This window comes from Arachis stenosperma, chromosome 9, assembly GCF_014773155.1.
Source record: "Arachis stenosperma cultivar V10309 chromosome 9, arast.V10309.gnm1.PFL2, whole genome shotgun sequence".
Lineage (NCBI taxonomy): Eukaryota > Viridiplantae > Streptophyta > Magnoliopsida > Fabales > Fabaceae > Arachis > Arachis stenosperma.
In genome coordinates this window covers 5,774,664-5,788,438 of record NC_080385.1, presented here as the reverse complement: position 1 = coordinate 5,788,438, position 13,775 = coordinate 5,774,664, and the positions used below count along the sequence as shown (strand labels likewise).

Here is a 13,775-nt window from a genome sequence, read left to right as displayed (position 1 = left end):
CGGAGAGAGATTGAACGAAGCGGCAAAGTTTCTTCGGTAAATGCATCTTCCTCGTAGAACTTCAAACATATCTTTCTTTCATTCTGCTTGTGGATCTTTCTTTGTTTTTTGTTTTTCATTTTCTGAAAATTCCGGATGGCAATTTTAATTAGGGTTCGGTTCACAACATTTTGGGTCATGCTGAAAAGTTTGAGCTTTAATATGAAAAAACTCGTCCCTGAAAAGTTCTTAGTCCCTTTTTTTTACTAGATGCCATACTGATACATGTAGAACTCTTTTTTGCAGCCGCAATTTTTTTAATTTACATGGCAAATTAGACATGTTCATTCAGTATGTCAGTAAAAGATTAACTAGGCTTCGTGACCAAGGCTTAGCAATCAAAGAATTTAACTAAGTTGGTGTTGAGAGAGGGGATTAGACTTGACCCTGCATTCTTAAACCATTCGCTCAAGTTTTTCTCAATGAGAACATTGTCTTTGAGTCATGTACTTCTTGAAGATGAAAGGGTTATCGAGCATTTCATTTCACATTGTCCTTTGATTGAGCATTTAACTCTTCATTTTTGTTATGTATATAACCCTTCACGTGGAGGATACACACTATTCTAGGATTATGACCTATTGAGTGAAATATTTAAGCTTGCAACTTGCAAGGTCTACAAAAGCTGAAGGGCGCTGATATCCGAGGAATACAAGAGGTATATATTGATGCTCCGAATCTTGAGAACTTATATTATCGTGCTCTTGATATGGATACACCTTTTAAGATGAATTTGGATAGTTGTACAAATTTGAGATGGTTGAACTTGCAGAATTTGAGGAGCCCAAACAAGTGATTCCTTGAACAGTTTTATTGGATTCCTTTCCTTGAGAGTTTGATGTTGCATAATTGCTCTATGTTTGAGCATGAAAGGATTAATATTCCAAGTCCTGAACTGAAGTTCTTCAGTTTATCACATTGCTCTAACTTGAAGGAGGTCAACATTGATGCTCCAAATTTATTATCCTGCGAGTATGACGGGAAAGGCAACCCTGTCATATCTTTTCTGAGAATTTCTAATCAACTTGAACTCAATGCTCATTACGGTGTGATTATGAATCATCGTCATGTTTATAGCTTGAGGGAATTTGTCCAAAACATTAAACCCCAAAAGGTTTTGGCATCTCTTTCCCTTTTTATCCACGAGCCATATTCGGTAAGTGTGCCCTTTCTACTTGATTGGTTCCTTCTGCTTGCATATTTTCCAAATTTATTTATTTATTTGTCTGTTTGTACCCTGAATTATGCAGATTAGAGAAATCCTGGGTGTGGGTGTATTGCAAGTTTCATCACCTCCTCCATGTATTAAACATGTTCAATTATGTTTTCCTATGAATATGGAAGCTCGCTATTTTCCCCTTATGAATTGGTTGCTTTCAAGTTGCTTCCCGAAAACTATTTCATTCTGCTTGCAATCTAATTTTAACATGAAGGCATTCATTGTGGTATGTCATTGTCTCCAAAATTTTCAGCTTGAATTTTCCCCTTTACAACTTTAAGTCCAAGTTTCATTTGTTGAGTGTTGATAATATCAAATACTTATCAAGATAAATAAAATGTTATATGGAGCCTCTAACTTTACTCATTATTTCACAAAAATAACAGTTTTTCTATGAGATGCTGATGGATAGAAAGAAGTGCGGGTGCTATCTCCGTTCAAGGAGCAAACAGTGTTGTTGGCATGGGTTGAAGGTTGTGAAGGTCACACATTTAGAAAGGACTTATGAAAATGTTGAAGATCTTAAAGCCATGTTAGATGCATTGCCAGAATCCCCTGTTGAGGAATTAATCACTTTTGGCTTAGAGTTGTAATCTTGCCAGACATGCATTCCCCATTTGAGTTTCTTAGATGTGTGTGCGTATGCATTCATCTTAGTGCTTATGTATATACTAAGTTAAATCTTTTTGCTTAACATAATCTACTAGTGACACAGTATATTTGGATATCATTTATTAGAATTTTCTAGATTCTGCCATCAATTGAATTCTGGAATTTCAATTTAAGCGGAATAATGTGGTTGTTCTAGGTGAAAGTGCAAAATGAATGATACAAGCAATGGTATTGTGACCCATTATATGATGTGATATGTTTGACTAAATATATTTAATTAACCATCTAAGAGTTTATAATGTCATCTTCATATGAAGATATTATCATATAAGTATTTTTCTTTTCTAAAATGTAACTTGTTAAAATTCAAAGAATACTAGAAGTATGTATTGATTCTCTAAATCTTGAGTAGTTATGCTATTAAGCTTTGGATTTCGATGCACGGTTCAAGGTGAATTTTGATAATTGCAAAATTTAAGATCAGAATGGTTTAAGTTTTTAATGAGCAAAAATTCTTGTTCTCGTTTTCACCCTCAAAACCGTAAAATAAATTTCAATTCCACTCTCGCTATCTTTCGGAGAAGTGAGGGTCCGTACTCTCGTCGTTGTATACTTTAATGATTTAATCTAAGAGATGTTCTTCAAATTGGATAGTTTTATGGTGATTGTTTTATGATTATTTGTGTTTGTGTCTTTTTTTTCTTTTTTCTCCCTCCCTAGAGATACATATGTAACCACACTGCATGTGACAAATTTCTTCAAAGTGATGAAGTATAAAGTGAAAAAATAAAATTTTATTTATTTTAAATTAAAATAATAAAGTCTTATGATGAAAATATAAATAATGATAGTTAATTTTTATTATATTATTTTACTAATATATTTATTTTATAAGTTTTTCTTTTCAAAATTTCAGGATAGTTATTCCAATATTTTTTGAAAACTAAATAATAAATTATCCTCTCTATCATTGCATAATAGGTATAATTGCACACATTTAACATGAAAATATTTGATTTCTTATAAAATTTACTGTGAAAAAGTCATCCTTGTATAGTTTGCCATGTTGACATGGGAATGTTAGTTTCTTAAGGCCTAAACATTTATGATATTGGAACATCGTGCCGTCGAATTCGGCCTCAACCAGATACGGGACGATGGCGTCGGGTGGAGAATGGGTATGACTCACTCGCCGAGGCAGTAGAAGTCGAGGCCTTTGAAGAATTATAAAAGAAATTCAACCTCATAAAGAGATGATTATAAATTTTTGTTTTAATGAATATGTTACTTTTTTCTGTTTAGTAATTGTTTTAAGCAAATATTTCTATCTAAACTACAGCTACTTCTACTTAAAAACATACTTTTATGTTTAAACCCTACACATATCTCTACATCACATATGCCAATAATAAAATCCTAATTAGAACGCTATCAATACTAACAACCTAGCACAACAAAAACAGAGTTCCAAACCAATAATTAAGCCATAACAACTTTGCACAAGCAAATAGAGTTTTAAAAACCATTTAATTACGTTCTTGTCACTACAGGACTACCCTAACAATGGCCACATACTTAGATTAAATGAACAGAACGCAATTAACCTCGAAGTCGGCCGCCTCGGCGTAATGTGACGTCTCGTTCAGCCTGTTGATGTCCCCGTCATTTTCCACCTAGCGCGCCATGACTGTATCAGTCAAAAATAGAGTAGGAAAGGGTTAAAAGGGGGAGAAAGAGGTTGACTAAGTCAAAATGGGACCCGAAACAATGCTGTAAACGACTTATACTTATAGGCGCGGACATGCCTTATCTCGTTTACCGTGTAAACGAGATACAAGCACTGCTATCTCGTTTACGGTGTAAACGAGTTAACAAAGAAAAATTTAAAAAGGTAAATTTTTTTAAAATTACGGATTTTGGTAAAAATCATATTTATTTTATTTATAAAAATAAAAAATCCCTTAATAAAAATATATTTTTATAAGAAAATATTTTTTTATTTTTTAGTATATTTGATAAATTTTTAAAAATAAAATAAAAAATACTTTTTTTAAAAAATTATAATTTATATTTCTTTTAAAAAATTTTAATTTTTTTTATAATAAATAAACAAAAAATATTTTATATTATTATATTAAAATATAATTGATATATAAAATTTTTTTTTATAGATATTTAAATATAAAATTATTTTTATTTTTTAAAATTTTTTTATAAAAAATAATTATTTTTTCTTAAAAACTTACTTAAACAAGCCCTATGTCATTAGTGATAGCAACTATATATAAAGCGAATTGAAGAATAATTTAGTATTGTTAACCCCTTGCGGTTACTTCTCAACAGAGGAGTCGTAGAGAGATTGAACGAAGCGGCAAAGTTTCTTCGGTAAATGCATCTTCCTCGTAGAACTTCAAACATATCTGTGATATCTCTCTTTCATTCTGCTTGTGGATCTTTTTCCCCTTTTTTTTTTCTGTTTTATTTTGCTTCTCGTAAGTCTTTGATGTTGTTTATTTTCTGAAAATTCTGGATGGCAATTTTACATAAAAGTTTCCATAGGGTTCGGTTAAAATAAAAGTTTCCATTTTCTACCAGATGCCATGTTGATTTAAAAGAGTTTGTTTTTGAGGTTTTTAGACATTAGATCCTTCCGTTACTCTGATAAATCATTTATATTGACGTTTAGAACTCTTTTTTCAACGGCTTATGATGTTATGAAGAAATGGACCGAATATCTGCTCTGCCAAAACCTATACTTCATGACATTCTTGCAAGGTTGCCAGAAAAAGATGCGGCTATGACTAGTGTTTTGTCAAATGAATGGAGAGATACATGGTATTCATTTCCCATATTATCCATTTGCGACAGAATTATTTTTGGTTCTTATAGTCCTCAGATAATTAGCAAACTAGACAAACTAATTGGCTATGTCACGAGAAGATTGTTGAAGCTTCGTGAGCAAAGCTTAACAATAAAAGTATTTAAGCTCGACATGATGCGAGAACACAATAAGTATATGTCCCATCATTTTGATCTTTGGATGAACATGGTTAGCGAAAATCGTGTGGAAGTACTTGAGCTTTGCCTCTTCTACTTTGACACCTATCGTGTTCCACCATATGACTTACCACGTTGTGTCTTTGAAGTTAAATCTCTTACTAAGTTGGTGTTGAAAGGAAAAATAAAACTTAACCAATCATTCTTCAATCATTCTATCAAGTTATTTTCACTGAGAACACTATGTTTACGTGATCTACTCGTTGAAGATAAAGGAATTATTGAGCATCTCATTTCTCACTGTCCCCTGCTTGAAGATTTAACTGTATATTGTTGTTTAGTATATAAAAAGAAGAATCCATTTGAAAACGAAAAATTTGTGGAATCATTATTCTTGCATGGTCTACAAAAGCTAAAGGAAGCTGAAATTCAAGGAATAAAAGAGGTATATATTGATGCTCCAAATCTTGAGAACTTATGTTATGCATATGGTCCTTTCTATAATTTAGAAGCTCCCCTCAGGTTGAATTTAGACAGTTTCACAAGATTGAGATGTTTGCGGCTGAGGAACTCCAGTATTACAGAGAAGTGGTTACTTGATCTATTTCATAATTTCCCTTTCCTTGAGCATTTGGAATTGTGTTCTTGCAATATGTTAGAGAGAATTAATATTTCGAGTGCTCAACTCATGATCTTGGAGGTTAACTCTGACTTGAAGGAGGTGAATATTGATGCTCCAAATTTATTATCATTTTACTATTGCGGGGATGACAGAGCTATTATATCTTTCCTAACAAGTTCTGATCATTTGGTATTCGATGCTTCTCCTGCCCATGATTCTAGGCGTGGTTATTATAGCTTGAGGGAATTTATCCTAAACATTAAACCACGAAAGGTTTTGGCATCACTTTCCCTCTCTGTCTATCATATGGATGGGGTAAGTAGATTCACTAGCTAGCTAGTTACTTGATTAATTCATTCATTGTGTTTGCTTGCATATCTGTTCCAATTCTATTTATTTATTAATTTATTTGCTTTTATGCATCATGATTTATGTAGATTGAACAGAATTGTCTGAGTATACAGCAAGTTTCATCCATTCCTCCTAGTATCAAATGCTTGGAATTGGACTCTTCTCCAAATGAGGATGAGGATCTGTATTTCCATTATATGAATTGGTTGCTCTCTTGTTGCTGTCCAAAAACTATTTCATTCTTCTTTCAGGATGATTATGGCATGAAACCATTCACTGTGGTATGCTTATTAGTTTTTTTGTCATATCAGTATTGGTTCGCCATTAATGTTTTTACAATATTTTCGTGAACCACTCACAACCCTGTATCAATCAAGGTTCTGAAAAATTAGATCGTTCATTATTGAATCGGTAAAACTGAATGTTTAAATATTTAATTGAAGTTTAATCAGAATTGAATTAGATATTATAATAATATATTTTGTATAATATATATATATATATATATATATATATATATATATATATATATTTAAAAAAAATCTATTTTAAAAAATATCTTCTAACAAGTTTTTTTCCAGTAAAAATTTGAACTGATTCAACTTATTTAATGGTTTTTTGACCTTTTTATTGATTTTTTTAAATTGATTTTCTTATCTGAATCAGATTGATCAAGTGACCAATTTTTGATTAATTGGTTAAACCAACTAATTTGATGTAGTTTTCAGAACCACACTATTGATTATCAGTTAACAATATATATAAATGGTGTGCAGTGTCTCTAACTAACTATATTTGTTGTTTTGGGAACACAACAGTTTGTCTATGAGTTGCTGATGGGCAGAAAAATGCAGGAGTGGTTTGACCATTTTGGTGATACAAAGTGTTGGTGGCATGACTTGAAGATTGTCAAGCTCACATACTCATTCAACGATGACGAGAAGGTTGACTTTAAGACCGCGGTAAATTCAATATTATTGTCAACTAATGACCGGAAATCTGTTAGTTTTAGCTTAGAATTGTAATATTCTTGTTATCAACTGGTACACATTCCTAATTAGATTTACAATTTTGATGTTACCACTAAACAAGATTTGGGTATCGTATTGAGTATTTTTTTTCAAGTTTTTATACTTACACCAATTAATATTGAGGAGTGCTAGGAAACAGCAATTTTTGTATTTTGTAACCATCAATTGGCTATCAATAGTATTTTTAATTGTGTGAGATTATATTTAATGATGAGAGATCACTTACTTTTCTTTTGATGGTTAAATATTGGCCACAAAACACAAAAGTTGTTGGCCCCCTAGACTTTTTCTATTAATATTTTATCCCTTGTTGGTTGTGAGTTTTATCCATCTAACGCTATAAATTGTTTGTCTAAAATTTTATAAATTTTGGAAACAATATGATATTTCATCCATTTATTCTTAATTAAAAATAAAATACTATTCGGATGGTTTTTTTTATATAGATTTTTATAAAATTTCGCAACAACTTGGTTCGGTATTCTTTTTAAGGAAATACAACTAATTAAAGTCATTCAAAATTTTTATCATTTTACTATCTCTAAACATTTACCTAAAGAGTGAATTTTACACCAACAATATTTATATTTAGTTTCTATTTATCTTAAAATTTTGTTTTGTCAAATTTTATACCAAACTTTTTATTTTTAAAATTTATATTTTTTCAATAAAATTTAATGATTCTATTTGTTACTATGCAGTATGCACGATGAGAAAAAGGGAAAATTAATTTGAAAAGGAAAAATATAGAGAAAAAATTTTATAAAGAAAAAATTTTAAACGACTTCCGACAATGAGGTTCTCTAAAAAAAAATACTTTTTTCGTTCTTTGATTTTTATTTTTATAAGATTGGTTAATCATTCTGTCACTATTTTTTTTCTGTATATGATATGTTAAACTGTTGATTTATCTATTAAAAGCTAATTTGGATTAACAAATTTTTGGGTAAATACTCTTTCCGACTTCTGAGCATTTTAAATTGAGACATGTCGCACCTTTATCATCCAGAAACCTCAACCAGGTCCTCAACCATCAACATTAGTGGACGTATCGACCCCTGTGACCGGTTGCCAACAGGTTGCTTGGATGACGTGTCAGGTGGAGGCTGAGTTGTCAAATGCAGGTGCCACATGTCACTAGAAGTTGTTGTAGGGACTAAAAATCCCCTCCCTGCCCAAATTGTTCTTAGCCCCACCGGCAACACCCTCCACTCACCACCCCTCCCCAGCACTCCTCCACCACCGCCACCGCCACCACCGTCACCACTACAACCGCCTCACAACCTTCGCAACTCATGCGAGTCCTCCACCTCTTCTTCTTCCTCCACAACCTCCCAAAGCTTCACCCAATGGAGGTTCTCTCTCCCGACAACACCTTCCACCACCACCACCATTACTCCTCCGCCACAACAACCACCACCAACGCCACCACCGCTTCTACTTCCCAACAATCTTGAAGAACTCTTTCACCTCTTTGAGCTTCAACTCACTACCACCGCCTCACAACCTTCGCAACTCATGCGAGTCCTCCACCTCTTCTTCTTCCTCCACAACCTCCCAAAGCTTCACCCAATGGAGGTTCTCTCTCCCGACAACACCTTCCACCACCACCACCATTACTCCTCCGCTACAACAACCACCACCAACGCCACCACCGCTTCCACTTCCCAACAATCTTGAAGAACTCTTTCACCTCTCCGAGCTTCAACTCACTACCACCGCCTCATAACCTTCGCAACTCATGCGAGTCCTCTACCTCTTCTTCTTCCTCCACAAACTCCCAAATCTTCACCCAATGGAGGTTCTCTCCCTCGACAACACCTTCCACCACCACCACCACTATTCCTCCGCCACAACAACCACCACCAACGCCACCACCGCTTCTACTTCCCAACAATCTTGAAGAACTCTTTCACCTCTCCGAGCTTCAACTCACTACCACTGCCTCACAACCTTCGCAACTCATGCGAGTCATCCACCTCTTCTTCTTCCTCCACAACCTCCCAAAGCTTCACCTAATGGAGGTTCTCTCTCCCGACAACATCCTCCACCACCACCACCACCACTACTCCTCTGCCACAACAACCACCACCAACTCCACCACCGCTTCTACTTCCCAACAATCTCGAAGAACTCTTTCACCTCTCCGAGCTTCAACTCACAACCGGCTCCGAATCCGACCGCGCCGCAACCATCCACCTTCTATAACGTTCTCTCGTCCCAAACCCTCCTCAACAGCACATATGAACACCTTACCCCAGCACATATGACGTCGTTTCAGTTGCAGGGAGGGGGTTTTAGTCCCTGTAACAACTTCTAGTGACACGTGGCACCTATATTTGACAACTCAGCCTCCACCTGACACGTCATCCAGACAACCTATTGGCAACCGGTCACAGGAGTCGATACGTCCACTAATATTGATGGTTGAGGACCTGGTTGAGGTTTCTGAATGATAAAGGTGCGACATGTCCCAATTTAAAATATTCAGGGGCCGGAAAGGGTATTTACCCCAAATTTTTTTATTAGAATCTCGTTATCTTTTAATGATAATTGTCAAGGCCGTTTAGTTTTTATTTTTAATTTTTATTATCTTTTTTAAATACATTAACTAAATTTATTAGATAAAACTAAAAAATATTAGTGATTTTTAAATTATTTTTACTTATAAAAATTAAATAAAAGATATATTAGTAATTAATGTGTTACATAAATATATTTTGAAAAGAGATCATTGATAGAAAAATTAATCAATCTCACAAAATTTAAATATCAAAAGCAAAAAAAAAAAAAATTTTTTTAAAAATCTCGTAATCTTTTAAAAAAAATTTATCAAAAATGGATTAGATATTCACTCAAAAATATATTAAAAGACAGTTGAAACTAGCTTTAATGGCAACTAGACCAATAGCAATTTTTATATATATAGGCCATAACCTGTTCTAGAATCTCGTAGTCCTTGAAAAAAATTATCAGGTCCAAATTGGATATTCATCCAAAAATATATAAAAAGACAGTTGAACTAGGCCATAATCATCCTCTCAAATACCATGATATAAATAAGAATAGCAAATGAGGTTGTATATGCTTGGTTTAATGTTGTAGGTTTTGCGAACTTCATGGTTTTGGTATAAGTGTGGCTGCTGTTTATGTGGAAGGCATTATTAGCAGCTTGTGTTTATGAGGAAGATGTACTATAAGTTATGATACAATGGCAAAAAAAAATGGAAAAAGAGTAGCAAATGCAATTAATTTAATTTGAATTTTCCTACCACTTGTAGAGGATAAACTTTCATCCCTATAGCAAATGCAATCAATTTAATTTGAAACTTCCTAGGTAGAGAGCAAACGTTCAGAAATATTTTTATAACCTTTCAAATTCAAAAATTATTTGAACAAAATTGTAAAAAAAGTAAATTAAAAATTCTCGTATACGAGATTCCTTGTATTTTAAAACCTTCATCGACATTTTTTTTATTATTGGATTAAGAGAATATTCAATTAGAGAGTTTTTTGATGAAGAACTCAATCCTCTTATTAGTGTAAGATGGTTGAATATACGTTAAATCAAAACATTTAATAAAAAAAATAATTATATTAAATATATATAAAAAATTAGAAATTAAATTAATTATTTATATAAAATATATATTAAATAAAAATGTTAGAAAATTATTATAATTTATTATTTTTGACTATCAATTAGCCATTAATATTTAAAAGTATGAGATAGGGGTGTACATAGGTCGGGCCACACCGGATTTGGCTTAACCCAGACTCGACTCGAAATATAGACCGGGCTTAAGTTTTAGACCCTAACTCGATCCTAGACCCGATGAAACCTACGCACCTTCAGGCCGAGTGAAAATCGGGTAAAAACCGGGTGAAAGCCGGGTCTTTAGCATGTAAAAATCACCTAATCTCCAACCATTATTTCACAATTCATATAGTAAAATTCACTTAAAAAAATATAACAAAAACTAACCCTTCTCTAAAATTAAAGCATAACCATAATCAATACTAATATTGTTTAATAACACCAAATATTTAAATCAATACAAATAACACAATATTATGCATTAGTCTAAAGTCTTATGCATTTTAAACATAAAATATTAATTTATAATCTTATAATGACTAATAAAATAAAATATTAAGGTTTACAATATTTAAATTCCACATAAGAATAGTCATCATCCATCACTAATAACACAAAATATTGATTGTGTATGATGATCGGGCCATCGAGCCGAGTTCGGGTGACTCGAGCTATGATCCGGATCCGACCCAAAATAATGACCGAGTCTATTTTTTGAGACCCTTACCCGACCCTAGACCCGATGAAATTACACTAAATTAGCCCCTAAAATGTTTAGGACCGGATCGAGTCTTCGGACCGAGTCGGATCATATACACTCCTAGTATAAAATAATATTGATGGATTGTTAGACTAAAAAATTATACTAAAAAAATTAAATTGATTAACTGAAAACCAAAAATAATAATTTTTAATAATTTTTAATATTATTCTTATTTAAGTATATATTTATACATAAATATATAATAACTAATTTTATATGTATACGTACTATTTTCTATGAAAAGAAAGCATAGGAAGGACAAAGCAATCTTATCCTATAACTATACTTAAAAAGAAGATTTCTTCCATTGTGGAAATTCCACGTGGCATGCACCCCATCCATTATCAAATCTCAATTCTTCTAATCATTATTCTAATAGTTATCATATTAATTAGTGAAAGTTTATATAGGTGCCTTGCTGCTAGGCTTTTTAAATTCTGCTAGAATTTGCAAAAAATTTTTATTTTATTAGTCAAAATTTTTAGAATGTTAATGATATTCACAATGATAGTTCCTACTATCTCGAAGGAACGGTTAAAAGATAGATTAAATTAGAGAAGAAACAGATTATAACTTTTGTTGATAAAGATATCAAAAAGAGATTGGATTTATGTACTAAAAATTTGATTAAAAGATTACTAGTAGACACATCATTTAGTGTAGGTATATTAGAGGCTATTCTAAACATAATATGGAGATAACTAAAAGACTTCCATGATTTAGATCACGGAGGTAACAAATTCTAATTTTTCTTTAAGAATTATAATCTAAATCTAAAATGATGGAGGAAAGATTTATTGATCAATGATGCAAAATTCTCTCATATTCCTATATGGACACAACTGTGGGATTTACCAGAGTAATATAAAACCAAAGAATTGGGAAGAAGGATAGGAGAGGCGCTGGAAGAGGTGATGGTTGTTGCTGTATTCTCTATGAAAGGAAAGGAGGAGAGGATTTTAAAAATTCAAGTCTTCCTACACATCACAAAACCCTTAAGGAGAAAGATGAGAATCTCAAGAAACAACAACAAAATTATTGACCTTCAACTCAAATACGAGAGGATTGCTCAAAAAATCTTACAAATATGGCGTAAGGAGGTGAGGAAGAAGCGGAATGGGGAGCATGGCTAAGGGCAGACCAATTCGATAGGCGAGTAGAGGGTCAAAAAGAAACCAACAACCTGAATCACTCTAATGCTGCGCAGAGAGATATGCATAAACAAAAGAAACCAATTCCGGTTAATTTGATCAGAAAATTTGCAAGTCTCTGGGTTTATGATCGGAAAAAGGTTGCAGACTGATTGAAACTGATTGAAGTTTATCCAGACTCTACCAATTCATCCTCATCCAAATGTAGGAAGGTTGCAGAAGGTGACAATGCTACTTTGTCCAAGGCTCCGCATGATTAGTTCATGCTTACTAAGTTGGCCATCTCTAAGAGTACGAGCGTAGGCTCTGTTGTGTCTTAGATGTCGGTCTGTAACCAGTTTCTTTGTTTTTCTCTTGATAGACCTTTATTGCAATAATTTGTGTATCTGTGATCCTTCTTTTGCCTAATTAAAATCTTTTAATTTGCTATGCTTTGTTTGTAAGTTAAGCTTATATGGCATCAATGATACACGTTTGCCTTTGTTGATTTTAAATTTTAATTCAATAACAAAGTGGCCCTTTCTAGCGTATTCACGAGATTCGCATCTTTTACTACTATTGTTTGCAATCGTTTTATTGTTATAATGGTAAATTAGAGCCATTTGTATGTGTTATTAATTTTACCATGTTGAAATAAGTATTTCTACAAGTATATATGGCAGCAACAATAATTAAACCAATTTCATTAAACTATTGGAAGAAAAGCACATCTTTTGTTATAGAGTGGACTTTGAATTAATAAATTTATAGTATTATTATCTGATACAAATATATTCCGTACTTAAAGTCATGTTTTCCTGACAAAGATACGTAACCCTACACTACTGACAACAACTCCACTCACCCTTGCAGTTATACTTGACAAGAGGGTGAAAGAGACTTACAAAAATGCTTGGATTTAGAGATGGTACCCTTTTGAGATTCACTGTCTCATCCTCTGATGAGCCATTATGTATGTCAAGGTCGTCCAGAAATGAACCATTCACCCATATTGGTGTCTTTCATTGAAGCATGTTTAATTGTTCTCTAGTATTTTCATTTAGCTTCCGTTTGTTTTGTCTATGAATTGTGTCCTCTACACAATATGTTCTGCATATTAAATCAATGTTCCCATGTTTTTTACTACTAAGTAAACTTAATAGGTGTCTATTGTGTTGCTATCATATTTAAAAATATTATTACAGCACTAGATATTAGTCATGAAGAAATAATACATGCAATTAATCGTGATATTAATTAGATTCAAAAGGATTATATATTGGGTTATTATTTGTTGCAACTTTTCATTTCCCTTTCAAAAAATACAAAAAGCAGTCCTTTAACTCTAAAACACCTCAAAAATATGAAGGAGGACTCCTGCATTACATAGCAGTATGGCACGACTAAAAATGT

General features: G+C 32.8%; 2 protein-coding genes across 7 annotated transcripts; both read left to right on the top strand.

Annotated features, from left to right (window-relative positions):
* The first annotated feature begins 282 nt into the window (after positions 1-282).
* On the top strand, positions 283-2,126 carry LOC130951501 (uncharacterized). 2 transcript variants are annotated; one of them, XM_057880161.1, is made up of 4 exons: positions 283-697; positions 812-1,195; positions 1,290-1,484; positions 1,645-2,126. In XM_057880161.1, the coding sequence occupies exons 2-4, from the start codon at positions 878-880 to the stop codon at positions 1,849-1,851; spliced, it is 720 nt and encodes a 239-aa protein (XP_057736144.1). In that variant the 5' UTR covers positions 283-697; positions 812-877; the 3' UTR covers positions 1,852-2,126. The 2 variants fall into 2 exon arrangements, with proteins under 2 accessions (XP_057736144.1, XP_057736143.1); XM_057880160.1 differs by having other exon boundaries at positions 283-1,195.
* Positions 2,127-4,190: 2,064 nt separating this feature from the next.
* LOC130947948 (putative F-box/FBD/LRR-repeat protein At4g00315) lies at positions 4,191-6,971 on the top strand. 5 transcript variants are annotated; one of them, XM_057876661.1, is made up of 4 exons: positions 4,191-4,255; positions 4,557-5,804; positions 5,927-6,121; positions 6,659-6,971. In XM_057876661.1, the coding sequence occupies exons 2-4, from the start codon at positions 4,593-4,595 to the stop codon at positions 6,863-6,865; spliced, it is 1,614 nt and encodes a 537-aa protein (XP_057732644.1). In that variant the 5' UTR covers positions 4,191-4,255; positions 4,557-4,592; the 3' UTR covers positions 6,866-6,971. The 5 variants fall into 5 exon arrangements, with proteins under 5 accessions (XP_057732644.1, XP_057732643.1, XP_057732647.1 ...); XM_057876660.1 differs by having other exon boundaries at positions 4,192-4,255; positions 4,591-5,804; XM_057876664.1 differs by having other exon boundaries at positions 4,214-4,255; positions 5,377-5,804.
* Positions 6,972-13,775: the final 6,804 nt, after the last annotated feature.